The sequence below is a fragment of the Tympanuchus pallidicinctus genome, unplaced genomic scaffold, assembly GCF_026119805.1.
Source record: "Tympanuchus pallidicinctus isolate F22 unplaced genomic scaffold, pur_lepc_1.0 scaffold3, whole genome shotgun sequence".
NCBI lineage: Eukaryota > Metazoa > Chordata > Aves > Galliformes > Phasianidae > Tympanuchus > Tympanuchus pallidicinctus.
Window position 1 is genome coordinate 25,874,095 of NW_026294747.1, and position 19,779 is coordinate 25,893,873.

The 19,779-nt window shown below is 40.1% G+C and overlaps 1 protein-coding gene across 9 annotated transcripts in view; it reads left to right on the top strand.

The window, feature by feature from the left end:
• Positions 1-19,779, top strand: part of DPF3 (double PHD fingers 3) — a 173,865-nt gene that overhangs the window by 122,158 nt on the left and 31,928 nt on the right. For all 9 annotated transcript variants that reach the window (XR_008208811.1, XR_008208812.1, XM_052692202.1 and 6 more), the window contains one exon: positions 11,006-11,143. Coding sequence is in view for 7 of the 9 variants with exons in the window: in XM_052692202.1 (XP_052548162.1) it covers positions 11,006-11,143 (138 nt within the window). In the remaining 2 variants the exon portion in view is untranslated. The remainder of the gene's footprint in view (positions 1-11,005; positions 11,144-19,779) is intronic.

The following is a 19,779-nucleotide window of genomic DNA, read 5'->3' on the forward strand; positions in this document are numbered from 1 at the left end:
TCTTAAGGCTTGATAAGAGCGTTTAGATGGTGAAGGGCCACGAAGATGGTGAAGGGCCTGGAGCATCTCTCCTATGAGGAAAGGCTGAGTGATCTGGGTCTGTTCAGCCTTGAGAAAAGGAGACTGAGAGGGGACCTGATCCAGGTCTATAAATATCTAAGGTGTGGGGGGCAGAATGGCGAGGCCAGACTGTTTTCAGTGGTGAGTGGAGACAGGACAAGGGGAAACGGCTGGAAACTGCAGCATAGGAAGTTCTGCACAAATGTGCACAAGAACTTCTTTACAGTGAGGTGACGGAGCACTGGAACAGGCTGCCGAGGGAGGTGGTGGAGTCTCCTTCTCTGGAGATGTTCAAGACCTGCCTGGATGCCTACCTGTGCAACCTGCTGTAGGGAACCTGCTTTGGCCGGAGGGGTTGGACTCGATGATCTCTGGAGGTCCCTTCCAACCCCTACAATTCTGTGATTCTGTGATTCTGTATGTGCAGTAAAAATTTGTACTAGAGTGCCTTCTATCATACAAGGCAACGGCAGCATAACAAAAATTAATAGAAGTAGGAGAATAACAGGAAGTCTTAACTTTTTTGACCTAAAAGTGATTGATGGTTTTGAGGAAAATTAGAACGCCCCTGTCTCCGCAGTTTAACTACCTTGCAGTGATACAGACCTTAAAAGACTGACACTACTATGTCAGTCTCTGAATGTTTTCTGCTTATTTTAAAAACATGAAGAAACATGGGCATGCATTGAAAATGAAAACTATATTCCATGTGGTCAAATAATCTTTCATAGTGAGACCAAGTGACTGCATAGTACAGTGATGAACATGTTGGGTATATTGCTTCAGCAAGGTGAATATTCTTAGAGCTACTGGGAATGAGTAGAAGGGGAGAGACTTTCACATAAATGGAAGTGTCTGAACTGAAGAAGAAGAGCTCTTTACAGTTTGAAGGGCTGAGAGATTTCTACTGTAGTTAAATAGCTGCTCTCGCCTGTTGGAAGAACTACTCTCTGTCTCCAAAGGATTATCTAGGAGGCCACTCTGTATCTTGTTGATTTCCACAGCTTTCTTCTGCTGGTGTACACAGAACTCTCTTCACCACTTTTCTGGAAAATCCCTCTAAATCCAAGGACACTTGTCAATAGTGCAGTTGTTCCAAGCGTAATGTCTCTTTACTGTCTGATCTTGTTCTGCTTTTGGAGGGAACTCACAACATGCGCAGTAGTGATTTGCACTAAGTAGATAAAAATCTAAGATTCCAAAGCAGGCGGCAGAAATCTGAGCTGAAGTCTCTGTTTTGGTACATCATTGTACTGACGGAATTTTGCCTTGGCTTATGTTTTGAAGCATAAATTTTCTTGGTTTTGGAAGTTTAAACTTTCCTATTTCGTTTGGCTGATGCTTTTCATTTTTAAGAAACGTGTAGTCAGAGGGTGAGTCATAAGGAATTCTAGAATCCAGATTTTATACAGTAACTACTTCATTTTCCACTGTAGATAGCTGAGAATAGGGTTATGTGTTAGCAGAACCCTTACCTGATTGTCCAGCAGAAGAACTGTCACAATTGCAGTGCCATCATCCTGAAATGGAATACTTTGTTTGCTTACTTTCTGTACAACTGTTACATATAATTCAATGTGAGTAATTGGCTTGTCAATTTGAGACTTCTTTCCTGCTTGGGTGATCACTGCACCAATAAATGATTTCCTTAATAATTTTTTTTTCTTTGAAATAATCTGCTAAATATGTTTATAGATAAATCTCTGTGTGATCATGATAGTTTAGATTCAGTTTGCAGTTCTCCATGGAGAGATGTTTTGGATAGATATGTTAGTTTTATGTGGAAACATACAGGCAATAAATAATTAATTTGCTTCCTGTTTGGGAGAACATTATTCCTTCAGTCACGTTATTGATATGAGTAATTACCATAATGGGCGGTCATTGCTTTTTCTCTGTATTCTTTAACTTTCCTCCAGGTTGCTTTTTTCTGTCTGTGTTCTGATATTTGAATTTGGAATGTGCTCACCAAGAAGAAGGTATGAGCACATCTCAATCAAATTATTTTTGGTATTTCAATGTATGACCACAAAAATGCACATTTTTGCATACTTGTGTGTTTGTATTTGTAGGAAGTAAGTGTATATCACTAAGTTTCTCCAGGAATGGACAGATTTTGTGGAACACCTAGTCTGTATCAGTAAAATGATGCAAGAACTGCATCCAGCTAACCTTGCCCTTTGTATGTAAGACTGCAGTGTTACTTCTGAAATGGCCTACTGTCGTTGGAAGAAGCATTCAGCTAGACACAAAAATGAACACATATCTCAGTATTAAAGCTGACTGGAAATTTGGAACCTCTGTACTGAGGGATCTTTTCAAAGCTCTCAAATTTTTTTTTGTGTCATCTGATGTTCTTAAGAAAAGGTGGAACCTCTGTTTAGTTGTTTGCTTGCTTTGTGGAATTAAACTTCAGTTAATTTTACTGAATATTTACTGTATCAGAAGTTCAGAATGAAATATCTGGTCATTCAAAGCTGCTAACATAATCATGACATTCTTTATTTTATTAAAATGGCGAGTGGTAAACTAGTTGGCCAGATTTTCACCAGCTGCACTGGACAGTGTTGTGCCTTGACCAGTCTTAAGAAAAAAAGCTTGGATAATAGAAGTGGCAGAAATACCTGGTGTGAGATGGGTATAGGCAGGAAATGGTACCACAGCAGAATGATCAGCTGCTGTATCATAGCAGACCCAAATGTAGCCTGAATACTTGGGTAAAAGAGCAGATGCTTGAATGGATAGTGAAAAGCAGGCTTGAGGAACAAAGCAAGATCTGTGGTGTCAGTCCAGAGATGTTGAAGATACTCTGCCACAGCTGTTCGAGATAAACTGGGCACAGGATTTTAAAGGAGGAAGAGCATGAATGGAATGTTACATACCTACATATGCAACAAGAATTGATTTTGTGTGGTTGCCAAATGATATACTGGGGAACCATCATTCCGCCAAGTCTTTTAGTCTTAGAAAATCATTTTACTATTTTCATATTGAGTGTTATGTGTTTTCTTTTTTGGGGGGGGGGGGGGGATGGGGAGTATATCTGAAGTTCTACCTGGAAATTTGTTTTCTGGTTTAAAAGTTGCAGTCAGTTGTAGCACTAATCTTCATGACTCTGGATGTCTACTTCCTTCAGCTATGCTACTTAGTTTGTGCTGAATCTCCAGAAGTTACCAACTTTCCTGCTGCCATCTTCATTTGCCTGCTTTCATTCTTCTCATTTTCTCCCTTGCCTGCTTTCATTTCATTTCCCTACTGTGACTTATGGACACACATAATTTCTTCCACCTTTGTTTTCTCTCACTCTATCTGTGGAAAATTTCCCTACCCGTCTCTAAAAGATGTTGCTTCTTTCTCTTTTGTTCTTTTTACCTTTATATCCTTGTCTCCTTTTAGTTTTATTTCTGTACATACTATAATTGTAGAGTAACAACTTATGTTTGTATGATAATCTTTATTTATAGTTCCTCTGAGGCTGCGATATGCATTCACATCCATCCCTTGTCCAAAAATGAGAATTGACTGAAACCTTCTTATGATCTCTGCTGGATCAGTGACTAATGCAACCTTACATATATCTAGAGACACAGATCCCTACAATCTTTTGTTGAAGCTGGTTCTTTTGTCAAAAACATTTTAGTTTCAGGTTTCTCTAGATACTTAAAGTGAGTTTTCTCTGCTATCTCCTTTCTGTGTCTGAAAACAGTTAGTGTGGCTTCTTTCAGCCATTTTTTCTTCAGATCTTTTAATAAACTTGTTTCTTTTCTCTGAAAGATCTTCAAAGGATCTTATTTAAATAGCAGTGGCCAAAACTAAGTAGAAGGTGCGGTTCTGAGTATGAAGCAGCTCAGAAGAAAGATAAATGACTGATACATTTACATGTCACTTATATTTACCTATAGAACTTGGATTTGTGCCAGTTGCTCTGTTAGATATCTAAGAGAGATACAGAGATGGCTGATCTTTTAGCTTATTTAGTAAACCCATTTGCAATGCAGGACACTCATCTCCAGTGCTATGCTTTCATGTTTCAGTGGCAGACTTTTCACCTATGTCCACCATATGAGCTCATATTTAATAGGCCTGTTGCTATAACTTCTTGTTCCTTTGCTGATCCACCTACTCCTACTGAGTCTGAATATCTGTCATCTTTAGTTTCCTCATTATACTGCCCTCTCCTGTTTATACCATGTTTTACTGATGTTTTACTAGATGTCCTATTAATATTTACTAATTATTTTACTGTTTGAAATAATTTTTGATTGATAAAGCTTGCGTGATATATTTTTAATTACTATTCCGAGATTTTCTCCAAGAATCAGTTCTCTGCATGTTTGATTCTTTCACTCTCTATTCCACCCTCCAAATTAATTGTAAAAATAGAGGCAAGCATTGGGCCCCAAATGGACTCTTTCAGGTACTTGAAGATGCAGAAAAGTGCCTTGTGAAGTTTTCAAAAGATTAGGCTCCTAGTTCTCGCTGATTTCCACTGGAGGTAGGCTCTTAAAATGTTTTCTGTAAATATACCACTAAGTGCCTATCTGCTTGTATTGTGCCTGTAGATCATATAAAGCTTGGTCTCTTGGTGAACACTTTGAACTTGATGATGAGCTAATAATAATTAGAACATGTTTTTGTTTATGAAAATGTTTGACTGTACATTCAAATCATTAGAATTTGAAACAGTCCCATGATTTTTTTGCAAGTTCATCAGCTGGCAAGATATTGAAATTCCAAGCTTTAAGGTTATTTTTTTCTTCTCCAAATCCTTTCTCCATTAAAGGTATCACAGGTTCTGCCAACAAATGCTGGAATTCTGTTGAGTTTCAATGGGAATTAAGGATCTCTCTCTTTAAGGTTCTTTTAAAAAGTTAATTGTTATGTTGTTCTAGCATTACTTGCCAAATGTAATTCTTTGAGGCCTATTCTTTAGGAACTATTTTTGTGTATATGATCACAAAGTGACTCCTTTAGTAATTACTTTAATGACTTCACTCTCTTTCTTTCTTCTTTCCTTGAAGTGGACTCGATTCTACTGTACTCTTTTTAAAGTTAACTCATTGATTCTCTGGAATACCAAAGACTTGCAAGATAAATCATGATGTAGACTGATTTTATGTTTTCTGAGACTTAACCTGTTGTCTGAATTCTCACTCATACTATGGATGAGTCAAGCACAGCTACTGCTGGTTCTTAGAACAGACCTTCAGTTAAATATCACGATGACAAGCTTATTTGAAAATGCTTTGATTTTAGCATTATGCTTTTACATGCTTCTTATAAATCTCCATCATGACTTCAGCTCCCTTTTAAACTTTAGCAGTGTAAGCCCTAAATCATCTCTTGGTATTATCCTTTCTAGTGAATCTCTAAGTAGTTAATAAGCAGTAAGATCTAGAATAAGATGGCTGTTCAGATGAACCCAACAAGCAATTCTCCCAACATAGCTGCTATACTTTGCATTCATTGACAAAATTAACACTAAAAAATCCAACATCAGACAGGAAAGAAGTCTTGAGTGGGACACATGGGAAGAGGGGAATAGAATTGACTGTAACAATTGATTCTGCTCCTACAGTGTATCTGCTTTTTGCTTTGTTTCTGCTAGCAATTTATTTATGAAATGTGGAAGTATATAATGCTCGATACAGGCATTGTTGACCTGTATGTTTATTGCTTTGGAGCTCAGCATATCTGTGATCTTAATATGGAAGATAGTTTCTGGGACTCGTCCCTGTGGGGACACAGAAACAAAGGTTATTTACTACCCTCAGAAAATCCCCTAAATAACTAGTAGAAGAGGTGTGTAGCACGACAGTGCTGATCAAAGAGGTACAAACATAATGCCTTTCCGTTGGTGGAGATCAAAGTACATTGTGTTAACATCGGAGATCTCTAGATATGCAGAGAGCCGACATAGCTGTTAAGTGAAAATTATATCACCAAACCAGTGCAAAACAGGGAATGGGTTTTGTTTGGAGTGGAGAGAATGGTGGGACAGGAAGCTGGTTTTGAGGAATGGCTATCTGCTAGCAATTGCCTTAAGTTTAGTATTTGACACAACTCAGTTGAGAATAAAGAACAGAAGGCAAAGGAGAAAAGCAAAGACAATGAAGGAGCTAGATTCAGTAAAAAAAAAGAAAGAGAAAGAAAAATGAAAAAAACCCGCTCATACTCCCTCAATTTCCTGTTTTCACTAAAAACATGGATTGTTTCCTTCTGTGTCATACTGGTGACAGATTGTGCAAAATGTATGTGGAGAGCTGGCTGGAACATAGCTCACAGCCTGCCAAGGACCAAATGTGTAACAATTTCAAAATGACAGCAACACAGCTATTAAATATTTGATTAGGAAATCTTTTAAGTCATAGATTTTAAACCTTCTTTTAAAGCAGGGGAAGTATTTTAGATTAATTTTACTCATAGAGAAGCATAAACAGATAAAAAATTTGTTTATCCAAGGAGTTACAGGTTGTTACAGGCCAGAACTTAGAACAGAACTCTCTTTTATGAAGTATTCAATGCTTGTGATTAAACTGTCTGCAAATTATGTTTTTTTTTCTTTGTAACACAGTTGTGTAATTTCTTCATTTCAGTCTTGGAAGGAACGTAAAGTCCTTCATAGGAGAGTATTTGGTAACCTAATAAAATCATCCTCATCAGTGCTGTTTGATCTGCACTGCCATGTTAGTGCTTACTTACTCAGCTTGTTTCTAAGATGGCATTCACATCAGGTTGTAGCAAATACATCCTCTGAATGCAGGAGGAACTGGAGTGGGTTATGTTCTACAAACTCCTGCTGTTTTCATTGGGCTCAGCTACCTAATTAAAGCTGAAGTCAACTTCCCCGTGTTGAGATTCAGGATGAAATCCGCCACATGCAAGGATGATGAGCCTACGCAGCATGGAAAATTAAAGACAAAACAGTCAAAGCCACTGAAAGAAAGGCAAGGCCACCCAGCAATGCTTATGAAAGGCACACTCTCAGTTACTATGTATGAGCTGCGTAGTGTTAGAACATAATCTACTAGCATACATTTCTGACTGGGAGAACCAGTTCCCATTATGCTTTTGTCAGCTCAGAGAATGAGAAAGATGTGATGTGAGCATTGGTCTGGGTGGTGGAACTCATGAATTCTAATCCTGGTAATGACGAAAGATCACTGTGTGGGCAAGCCACTTAACCCCCCTTTGGTTCTCTTGTTTTAAAAGTGAAATGAGTGTTTCCCACTCAGGAATGTGGAAAAAGATTAATTAATGTTTGAAAAGCCAGTTTTGTAGTGGGAAGAGTTATTTAAGAGCTATGTGTTCGTTAATGATCACCCTTTTATAGAAACCGCTTCTTAGAGTGGTGATATGGTAGGTTAATAAAATGTGCTCTATCTGAAAAATAAGAGGTAAAGAATTTGCGAAGATTCCAATCTGTTGGAGAAACCATGAGGCTCAGACTTAGCCTTTATTTTAGGTTTCAAACTATCACCGAAGCCAATGACTCCTTTACCTGACTAATATCATGATAACCTTTTTCCCCTACAGAAGTCTAATCTGTCTGGGGAATAGGAAATCCCTGTAGTTTTGACTCATGTTTTAGAATCTTTCCATGACAGAACATGAATTTGAAAGGAGAAAAAGTCTAGACATCCAGAAAAAAAGGCTGCTGGAAGCTGCAAATCTTTGGTCCTACAAAGGATCTTCTGAAACTGTGTAAACAGAACTCCTTTGCCTCAGTGTTGGTTATAAATTCCTCCAAATTCCTTTTTAGCTATGAACGTCTCAGCTTTCTGCTACACTTGAAAGCTATCTCAAAGAATACTGCCAGTGAGAAAGGCCCAGCTGCAGAATTACTACAGCCTATTATTACAACCTTATATTGATTCTTGCTGATTTTTGCTGTTGGGTTTTTTTTTATATATATATATATATATATATATATATATATATATATATATGTTTTATTTTATTATTATTATTTTTTTTGCTTGAGAAGGGAAAATCTGAAAACCCATCTGATTTCCTATACTATCCTATACCATCTTAAGCTCTTGACTGAAATCCCTATAGGATCATGTTGGGAATGGAGATAAGGCCACAGCCTTGGGAGTTTCTTCAGGGAATGCAAGTTTCCTTCTGTGCGTTGAGGGAGAAAGCTGTATGAGACCTTTATTAAAGGATGCTTTGCTTTTGCAAGATAACACCTTATCTTGCTAGAATCACTGGGGTTAGAATCATTAACTATCTTTTCATGTAGGCCTAAATGGAATGAAGCTTGGTAGAATTTTTAGAAATATTTAAATATTTTTTATTCAAAATTAAAAAAAAAAAAGCCAACATTGAAAATGGGCTACTGGACTGGGTTTTAGATGTCTGTTTTTACAGCTAGATTAGTAGTAATGCAGGATCAAGCAGAGTAAGAACAAGGTATAACTGGATCGTTTATATCACGTAGCTATTGATTCCAGGTGCCTCTCCTTTGTTAGTACAGTACTGATCATCTGTCTGTGCTCTGAGTAGAAGTTAAACAGGGAAGGTTTTGAGCAGTACTAGTAATTCATAGCAAAAATATGATTTTTAACTTCTATCTTCAAACACACAAATAAGGCGGTTAGAGCAGGATACTTAGTGAAATGCTTCAATAATCTGCTAGGAATGTTAATCTCTCTCTCCATTCTAATAAATGCTATTCCAGTTGCTTAATTAGATGGAGTTATCCTTCTGTAATAATTTAAACAGTGAGAATTTTGTAGCTGTCTTTGGTTTGATGGTAACTTCTGAGTTACACTTTTCCAAATATTCGAAAAGTGGAGGCTAAGTTGCACAGAACTGTGGGCTTCTGGTTGTTTTACTCCTTGTCAGTAGCTGTTTCCCTGCTTGTCCTTTATTCTGTAAGCCTTCGGATGAGCAGTAGGTAATTCTGCTCTCCAGAATGGAGTAGGAAAATACTGAGGGACATGGTTTAGTGGGAAATTTTAGTGCTAGGTAGATGGTTGGACTTGGATGTTGTTAGAGGTCTTTTCCAACTTTGGTAATTCTATGATTCTGTGACTGCTACTAGAAGAAGGGAGACCAAACTTGTGTTTTGACGACAGCATGCACTGAATACCAACCTAGTTGTTCAAAAAATCAATTGTTCAAAAAATTGTTCAAAAAACAGTTAGGTTTACAGCACAGATGAGGGTAGATGCTTGAAAGAATGTATGAACATATGCATCTGGGCATTTTAATCCTTCCCAGTTTCTCTTCTGCAGGAAATTTCATTTCTAAATCAAGGGAATTCAAAGACTTAAAACCCCTCTGCTCAGGATGCTTTGCATTTGGAAAAAAAACCCTCTTTCTGTTGGAATAACTACATGATCACCATCTTGCAGAATGGAGAAAACTGGAATAAAAGTATCTAATCTTTTAGATCAGTCATTTTATTCGTATCATGGGGTTGTATCACATGTTTATAATAAAGCCAAGTATTTTCCCTAAGGAAACAATAATAACAATAAGTTAGAAAAGACAGAGAATTAAATCTGTTATGGTAGGCTTTGATTTACAAATTTCTGTCCTTTGTTCTACACTGTGGAACATCAACTGGCTTTTTGTGAGCAGCAGCAGAAAAGTAAAATAATGGAGGTTTTACTTAGGTGTTAATTATTGCAGTGAGTCTTTTTATGATTTTTTTTCTTGTTTGTTTGCTTCTTTTTAGTGTTTAATGACATTGATGTAATTACTCAGTTGTCTATGGAATGGGAAGTACCTGTATGCATTGCAGGATTCATTTCAGGTATCAAGTTGAGTGACGATTTTAGGTCTGGATGGTGACTTCCCTTGGAGATCTTTTGAAGAGGCATAACATAAAGACAGAGAATTAGAGGTTGAGTTCTGTTTTATCTTCTGGCACACCTTCCTAGCATGCTACGTGGGTAGAGTACTGGACACAACACTTATTCCTGAGTGAAATCCTTCAGACTGCTGAAGCTGTACAGTGACTGAATACGTAACTAGCAGGAAAAAAATGCAGGAAGGCCACTAAGCTTCTGCCTTTGTTTACTAGTCTTCTGAAGTGGCAATATGAAATACAATTTGATAGATAAAATATCTGCATAAAAGAAAATGGACATTCAGAGAATGCTTTGAAGATAAAAAGAGAGAACTTTTAGAAATGGTAACACAAATTAAAATCTTTACAGAAGCTCGATTTGTATATAATGAATTTTATGATGAAATTTGCCCTTGCATTGAGCTTATACACTCTGTAGACCTTTCATCAGCCTGAATTGTTTATTCTTGTTCTTAATGCCTGTTGACTTAGTCTTAAAACAAACAAAAATTCAGAAGGAGGATTCCACGTCACATTTTATGCTATTCATTAGGATTCTGAATGTGAAGTTAACCTGGATGGGAAAGAATCACTACTATTCTTCAAGGAAGAAACTGTGGATGACTTCCATCTCCTTGTCTTGACTGGGAATTATGAACAAAGCTATTTATTGCTTTTTAAAATAAAGCCTTTTGTAATTTTGTTTTCTTTTCCTAGGGATCAATAATCAAGAAAATAATGTCCTTTCTTCTTGGTCCAGTTCCCCTTGCTGTGCATTGTTTAGCATCAACATCAGAGCTGGGGCATTTCATTTAATTTTATGTGCAATCTTGTTAGCAATCTCAGCAGAGAGGATTAGGACTGTATGAGCTGCAGAGACTGGATGTTCATTTGTTTAGGCCAGCAGGAAGGGTTGCTGGCAGCATGGGAGGTGTGCTTATCTGGGGATGCGGGGCAGCTGAGCTGGTGTCTGTCACCTTTTACTGACACCCACTGGGAGTATTTCAGGCAGGAACATGGAATGTGTGATGCTACTGCCAGGGGAGGAGGGGGTGCTGTTTGAAGAATGCTGTCATTGTTTCAGGTTGTCCTGATGTTTCCATTCTCTCTTCTCCTCCCTCCTGTTGCCTTTCCTCCAAGTCTGTGGCAAGCGTTACAAGAACAGGCCTGGACTGAGTTACCACTATGCTCATACTCATCTTGCCAGTGAAGAGGGTGATGAAGCCCGGGAGCAGGAGACCCGCTCTTCTCCTGTCCACAGAAATGAAAACCACAAACGTGAGTAGTATTTTCCCTTTACCTTTGAGATCCTTTTTGGAGATGTTGCCTTCAGCTGTTCTTTGCTTTGTGGAGGCTGGCTTGATTGCCTGGCTCCGTTGTGAGTGATTGGTACCTGGATGCTTGGAGCTAATCAGCCGCAGCTCACACCAGTGCTGGCTCAGCTAGTCAGGAATTCATTTCAAACCCAGCATTATCTCTGCAGCAAGTCACTTTTCCATTACTGCTCCTGTGGGGAGGAGGTGTCAGGGAGGGGGGGGGGGGGGGGGAGAAGAAGAGCTGCCCAACCCACCCTTTGTCAAGCAACCTCCCAGTGGCTGTTAGTAGGGATGTCAAGGAAGTGCACATTCCGTTTCAGGGGGCTGTCATTGTTTTGCCTTTGAGTAAGACACCTTTATCCCTGCCTTGGATTTTTTTATATGAAATTCACAGCTTCTGTTCTCCTTATCCCTGCATTGCTTCCTCAAAAGCCTCACACTCAACTTTACCAAAAGATGCTTCTTAGTTACAGTTCTGGAAGATCTATGAAAAAATACCAGTTCTCCTCTGCAAGGAGTGCTAGAATGTGAGATGAGTCACATGCCTAGATTTCTGACACCAGTGCAAGTCTGAAAGAAAAGTAATGCCTGAATGGACATATTTGTCTATCCTTCCTGTGTTTCTTAGGCACAGAACAGGAGATTAAGGAGACTATGCTATGTACTAATTTTTCATAAGACTGGCAAGTCTCTAAGCTGCTGTTTCTCAGATTTCCAGTGTGTAGTACTATGGGATAGTTACTTTTACCTTGGGATTTGTGAACTTAGTTTTGTTCACTTTTGAGACATTCTTTTAAATCACATTGTGAACTGTGTCATCTTAGTTCAGAGTAATGAACAATGCAAACAAAGCTATAAAATGCTTATGGGAAGAAATATCCAGCAAACATGTTATAATGTGTTATGAAGAAGTGGAAGACTTATGGAAGTAGGAAAACATTTTTTTTCAAGTCAGATAATTGATAATTGTCCCCAGGGATGGAGGGGAGGGGGTTTCCGTCCTCCAAAGCATCTGCTGCTAGCCACTGTGTGAGCTTGAAGGGCCACTCCCATTCGACAATCTCAGTATTTCTGTCACTTTTATGCCCTGCTTTTCAGTTATTCATGTGTTTGGTAGGTTCATAGTAAAGGTAATTTTGACTCTTCCAGCTCTTGACAGACTTGAGCTAGCTGTGCACTAAGAGCAGCTTAGGCAGGCTGGAGACTGTCAGTGTTCTGCCAGTAGCTTTTGTTTACTTAACATTTACATTATCTCTGAGTTTTGTAATTGTTGGCTTTTTTATTTTTTTATTTTTTTTAATGCCTGCAATATTTAGTTATAGCTATATACCTGAGAGGCATATCACAAGTCTCTATTGAGTTAATATTCATAATGGCTTTGCACAGATGCTCAGACAAAGAAGGGTAGTGTGTTTTACCCTTCAGCTTGTCACAGAGGTCAAGGACAGTTGCAGTCCTTATCCTTCTGGTACTTAAGAATTTGTTACAGTTAGCAGAAAGCGGAGCTAGAAAAGCTGTGGGAAGGTTAGCATCAGAGGACTTAGCCCATGGAAAAAAAGATTTGTTCTGCTGCATAGGATGGGGTAGAATAGGAACTACTCAGGCTTGTGTTCCCCCCGAGCTTCTGTGTAATGCATGTGCAGCAGAGGCAATCTGCTAAAGCACAAATCCCAAAACAGGCAGAAGTACAAAACCAGTGGGGTAAAATCCTCTGACATCCAGATTCCCAAACAGAAAGAATCTGGTTAACAACCAGACAGGAGCCAGTGAGGTACAGGCAACAGCTATGCGAATGTAAAGATCACCCTTGGGGAAAGTCCCAGATGCTGGAAGGTAACTCTCCCAAATGGTTTAGCTGTCGCAGTCGCTGTTTGTTCCTTTTTGCCTGTTTATTTGTTTACAGCCTTGAGCTCAGATCTTGCATCTTTGCTCTTTCACTTGGTGATATTTAATTTATGCTGCCATTTATCTTCCATGTGAATGCTAATTGTCCACATTGCTAATGTGCAGTCATTAAATGGTCCCTTTGTACAGGAGGATGGTGAGGAGCCAGAGTATCAGATCTTTCCTCTCCTCTAAGAACTGCTAGGCATGTGTTATGAATTAGATTTGACAGGTTTGCAGTATTGCAGGGTTTGGGCTTCAAGAATCCTCTCTGCATGGGCTTGGGGGAAAAGGGAGGGAGGAGGGGGGGATTTTAATCCAAACAGCTAATCCGCAACCTACTGAACAGGAGGACCAGAGATATGGTATAGAGCAGGATCTGGTTATTTGCTTAGCAGTGTGTCAGAGAGATAGGAGCAGCCTGATTTAGCAATGGCAAGGCAAATTGAAACCAGCCATTTGGAATTTGTCACACTGTGGGAGGTGAGCATTGGGTCAGTGAAGTTCAGGCAGGCAGGCATTTGCAGCGTGAACTTCCTTTGTACCTAAGTGTCTGCAGTAGCTTCTACAGTCTCTGCTCCTTGCAGTACCTGCAGTAATGGCAGCTTTGCTTATGCAAGAATGGTGTTTCTGGAGCTCAGTTCCTACAAGATTCAGTTACTGATGCCCTGGCTAGAGCCAGCTCAAGACCTGATGGCTTCTTGCACACCCGAACCCGTTCATCTTTACTCTTCTCCTCCTGCATACACCAATTTGGATAGTTAGGTAAATTATCCAGGGACTGGAAAGGAGATTTAGATAGGAACAACCTATCTGGAAATGAAAGCTACTGAAGAGATGTGTATTAAAGAAGAGGACTGACCCAAACCCCAAGTCTCACTTCTCTGGGATGTCTCACTGTCCTTGGGAGGTGCAGAAGGTTTATTTACAACTCAGATGTCTTCCTTTCTGTAGATGATCCTTTGCATCAGGAAAGACAGTTCAACAGTATTCTCTTGCTTTTGCCTTTCCTAAAACACCTTGGCCTGAGCTTTGTTTGAGCTTTAGCTGCTTTGTTTGTACGTCTTATCTAGCCCTTTGACACAGATAGAGTTTTTTCTCAGTGCTTAGTCTTGCCTTCACCTATACACCCATTTATCATTGACACGCTTTCTGATTTTTGGCATGAATATGGTCTTGTGAAAAAGAGATTATAGAAAACCTTTAAAAGAGTCAACTCCCCTTTTCTTCAAGTCCACCAATAAAAAGAAATAACCCCACACCATTTTCAGCGTTTTTTCTGCTGCCTTTTTCTCCACATGTTGGCACTGACAGCGTGAGATTTGTGAGCTCAGGGTGCATCCAAGACTGCTACAAAACACTTGCTGTTTTATTCCATCTGTATGGGTACAGGCCAGCTCCTGGGGGCAGCTGGTGTTCACAAATTTGGAGACACTTCTGATATAGGAATTACATTAGACTTCCATCTATTGAAATGTATATGAATCAGTGTGCTAGTATAAATGCACTTCCTTAATTCCCAAGAGAATAGGATGGTCTGTCTACATGGAGAAAAACTGCCTCCCAGTGAAAGAAGAAGAACCTTCAGTGGCATTTTGCTGTGTGAAGCATTGGTTACAGGCAGCTGCATAGTAAACAGCAACTGAACTTATGCCCACAAGCACTTTGGCCAAAGATGATTCTAAATAAAGCACATTGTGCTGACTGTTGCTGGCCTAACTGTCACATGCAAGTTGAGTCTTACCTGCAGTAAGCTTAATTAACAAGAATGCAGTTCTGTGCACTCCTGTCACTCTGCAAACTTGAGCACCTAACCTGTAAAACCACCTGTTTATGTTATTTTGTGGTATTGGCCTGTTGTGCCCAGTTGCATTGCAGATTTTATGATGTGGATAAATCGCTACTGGAGAGACCAGCTAAAGTTGTTTGTGTACTCTAAGCATAATTGGATACCCAGTCTCCAGAGATAAAAAATTAATGTGCTAACCTCAGTTTGCCTTCAAGCTGTCCTCCAGCTCCCCCACGCAGTCATCTTTGAAACATTTTTATTTCCATCCAGGCAGGGGGCTGGCCATGAATAAATGACGAGAGTCAGCCCCTCGGTTGGAGATGAGCTGTTTGTTCCTCTCCACAAGCAGCATCAATTTGAAAAGCTACATCAGGCCTACTTTTTCCCTGCCTCACTGCTTGTTCTCACTGGGGCCATGATAGGAGACACATCTGAATGCAAGGGTGCATCAGTGCCCACCTTGTGACAAGATACCCTGCAGCAGCAGGTACCTTTTCAGTGAGAACATGTACATTGCCTTGATTTGACTTCTCATTAGTTTAATCTCTCTTTCTCTCTCTCTCTTTTTTTTTTTTTTTCCTAGGGCTAGTTTTAATGAAGAAAAAAAGAATACTAAAAGAAGCTGGAAATGAATAATGATTTCCACTCAAACTCTGTTTGCAGTTGTAAATTTCTTAGACTTTTAGTGCCTATGTTCTGAGATGTTAAGATAAGTGAGATGTTCTGAGATGTTAAGATCTTAAGATGTTAAGATAGAGTTTTGGAATACTGGAAAATCTCAGATTATCTACAGAGACCCATAGGGAGCCTTTGGTTGACTTGTTTAGAAGGTTGTTTTTTTTTCCTTGTGTGTGTGTGTGTGTGCGTGCTTATTTTTTTGTGTGTATGTGTTGTATTTTCATGTTCTTCTTGGACAGAACCTGCATCGTTTTAGATGTTCAACACTCAGAGAATCACCAGTCAGTAATTTGTAGGAAAATATTTCCAATTTGACTAATTGAACACCATGTGTTGCTCCATGTGCCTGTTCTTGTGACAGAACAATATTATTTATGTGTTTATATAAATATATATATATATATATACTTTTCTTGCCATCTCCATGCTTTTTTGTCCTCAGCATAGATTTCAAACCAAGCAAGTAAGACCCAAAAGATTTGATAAAATTTGAGCTTAGGTGCTCTGCCTTCTCATATTGCTCCAATTAGCAATTTCTAGAGCCAAAGCTTACAACATATTCCAGTTGTATGAATGCTGAGGGCTGCTGCTAGCCTGGGCTCCATATTGGTCACTGTGATCCCTCCTTGTATTTCCTGTGCTGACAGGAATGCTATATTTCAATGGCTAGAGGCCAAGTGTCAGGAGAGGAACTTCACAAAATCAGAAAATCTATGTTTTAATTATGTCAGATTCTTTTGTCTACTGTTCTTATCTCCTGTTTGTTCTCATGAGGCACTGGAGAGTTAGATCATGGTCTATTCTCAATGATTCACTGTGAGCAATGGGATTTTGGCCCTTGTCTTAGGTGCTCCTGCATAAGAATATCTGAGATCATTGCACTGACATTTGTATGAAGTATGCCTTAAGAAGCAGGAGCACTGATCTCCCAGATCTACAAGATCTCAATAACTCATGCTGTATGCCCTTGCTCTGCCCCCCGCTGCCCACCTGCCAACCCATTCCTTCATTGTTCAAGGTAAGGCCATATCAATTCCTGTAAAAGATGTGATCAATTGCTCTTCCTTCCCCTGCACAGAGGCTTTCTGTGACTCCTCCAGAATGCCTGCTTCTGGTAGCGCTCCCTTCTTGCAGCTTGTAGTGCTCCTTGGCTGTCTCTCTCCATGCACAGAGCGTGTAGCAAAGGCAGCCTGTTGGAGTTGCTAAAAACTGTGTGAAGGCGATAGCTTTCTCTCTCTTCACAGCACCAACTAACCCAAAAAGGAGACTAAATGCAGTTGCTAAGAACTGGCCGTATTTCTTGTGAATGGTTGGCAGCACCTCTTGCGGCAGCACAGCCTGCTTCTCTGGCTGCCAGCAAAAGATATGCTCATGCTGTGCAGTGGAGGGCAGTGTGGAGAGCCCAGGGTAGCAAAGTGTGGGGCTGTGCAGAGGAATGAGGTTGGTGCTGGGAACAGAGCAGCAGCTCTCAGGGCTGCAGACCCAGGTTCACGCTCACTCCAAGCAGAAATTATGCAGTTAAATACTGTGCTACGTCAGCACAGCAGTGTCACCAACATGTGACTGCGGCTCTAGCCAGGTGTTGTCCTGCTCTTCTCTCAGAAGCTATACTTCAAAAATAGCCATGGTCTGAGTGCTGCTTCTCTTCCCTCTCTCCCAAATACCTATTTTTTGTTTTTTTCTTTGTTGTAATGCCTTGCTTGAACCTGCCTATCCTCTGCAGATGCACTGGGAGCAGCAAATTAAAGGGCCATGCCTCAGTTCCTTACACTTGAGAGATGAAGTAATAACAGGTGGCAAGACCACAGGCAGGCCCAGCCTGGCACTGCAGTCGCCATGGAAACGGGCCAGACCTGTGAGGAATGAGTGCTGTCAGCGGTGGGGGGAAGGCAAGCTGAACACATGGCCACTTATGCCATAGGTTGGGACTTTCTGTCACCAGGTCCTCCAAGGGACTCTGTGAAGGCAGGCTCAGGCTCTTGGCCAGCATTTTGCTGCACAGGTGGCCAAATGGTGGACTTGTACTTTGGCACTGAGATGAAGGGAGGTGTCAGAAATGAAAATTGGGCCCTACCCAGCATCAGACAAAGACTCTTGTAGAATTCATTAAAAAAAAAAAAAAAAGGCAAATCCCCGCCTCTTTTTCTCTGTTGCAAAGTGCATTGACTTGGTTCAGTCCTGCACGCAGGTTCCCATGGTCTCTATTGTGCTCTGGAAATTTCTGTTGCAAACAGAGTAAATGGCCTTTTGAATTGAACTGAAACCTTCAACGGACCTTATTGGTTTTGGATCAGGCCCAGAAGAAAAAAGTAAGAGCTGGACAAAATGTGTTAGGAAAATTCCTTTTGGGAGTGCATTTATGTCTGATTGTAGCCAACTCACTGTAACCATTTAAATAAACAATGCACAAGTCCCCCCGCCCCAACCCTGAGATGTGCTCTGGTCCTCCTCTGCTGCCTTTCCAGACTTAGGAACAAGATACAAAACAGATAAAATGTTGGCAGACCTAGATGCACAGCTTACATGATGGCTAAGTATTATGCTGTAGTACCTAGGTTGAAGAAATATCTGTGACTGTGATTTCCACCTCTAAGTGTTTTAGGGATTGTAATCCAGATCTGTTTCTTTTGAACTTGCCTTTCATTCGAAGTATTCTCTTCAGCCATGAGAACTAAAAACTGAGACTCTTACTGTGTTTTGTGGCTCCAGAAGATGATGTTGAGAAGAAGAATCCTAATTTCTTGATGTTATTTCACTACAAGCAGCTTTTTAATTATTAAAGAGGGCATATAACTTCTAGTTTCTTTGATTACTTTGGGAGAGAGGAAGGGAAGCTAGAATTCTATTCAGAACCCCTGCCTTCAAAATCAAGAAAGCGCAGAAGTTATTTTATTTGAAATTATTGTTGCCACAATAGAAGAGAGAGATGCCGTCCAGAGGGAGCTTGACACACTTGAAAAGTGGGCCCATGAGAACTTATTAAGTTCAACAATACCAAGTTCAAGGTGCTGCATTTGGGTTGAGACAATCTCAGATATGAATGTAGACTGGGAGAGGAACTCATTGAGACTGGTTCTGTGGAGAAGGACTTCAGGGTCCTGATGACAAAAAGCTGACATGAGCTTGCAGCCCAGAAGGTATCATGGGCTGCATCAATAGAGGGGTGGCCAGCAGGGAGAGGGAAGGGATTATCCTCTTCTACTCTGCCCTTATGAGACCCCATCTGGAGCACTGTGTCCAAGCCTGAGACCCCCCCCGAGTGCAGGAAGGATGTGGAGCAGTTGGAGCAAGTCCAGAGGAGGGCCGTAAGGATGAGCAGAGGGCTGGATCACCTCTCGTATGATGAAAGGTTGAGGAGCTGGAATTGTTTAGCTTAGAGAAGAGAAGACTTCAGGGAGACCACATTGCAGTCTTCCAGTACTTGAAAGAAGCTTACAGTCAGAAGGAGGGACTGACTTTTCACCTGAATAGCCTGAATAGCGACAGGACAAGGGAGAATGATTTTAACCTAAAAGAGGGGAGATTTATGTTAGATGTTAGGAAGAAATTTTTTCCTTAGGGTGGTGAGACTCTTGCACAGGCTGCGCAGAGATATTGTAGATGCCCTGTCTCTGGAGGCATTTAGGCCCGAGTTGGATGGTCCCCTGGGTACCCTTATCTGGTGGATAGAAGCCTTGCCAATGGCAGGGGGTTGGAACTGAATGATCTTTAAGGTGCTCTCCAACCTAAGCCATTTTATGATCTTAAATGTTTAAATTCAGTCAATTTGTTTAGCTCTTCATGTTTTGTCTACAGAGCAAAAGTTACTGTGTGATATACTATAGAATCAATTTACGGTACCTGTTTTATAGGAGGACTCCTGTGAATAATGTTACTATATTTTAATAAGAAATTTATTCAGCTTTGCATGACATACTTTGAAATTCATTTGATTAGGCCAGGATGAAGAAATGTATTTCAGTGTAAAAGCATTCCAAAGTTATTTGGAAATGCAGGCTTCATTTTCAGACTCCTGTCTTCACTTGAATCAGCTTTCAGGTACAGTGAAACCATCATCTGACCTGTGCAGATCTTCCTTAATGCATTTTTAAAAAGTGTTTTAAAAAGCAGTATACTCCTTATTTGAGAGCAGATGTAGATAAAGACAGGGCCTTTGATGAAACAAGAAAGTGAGACCAAGTTGGAATGGCAAGAGGTACTGATTTAAGTATACCCCCCTACGAGAACACCTTAGCTCAGGCAGTACT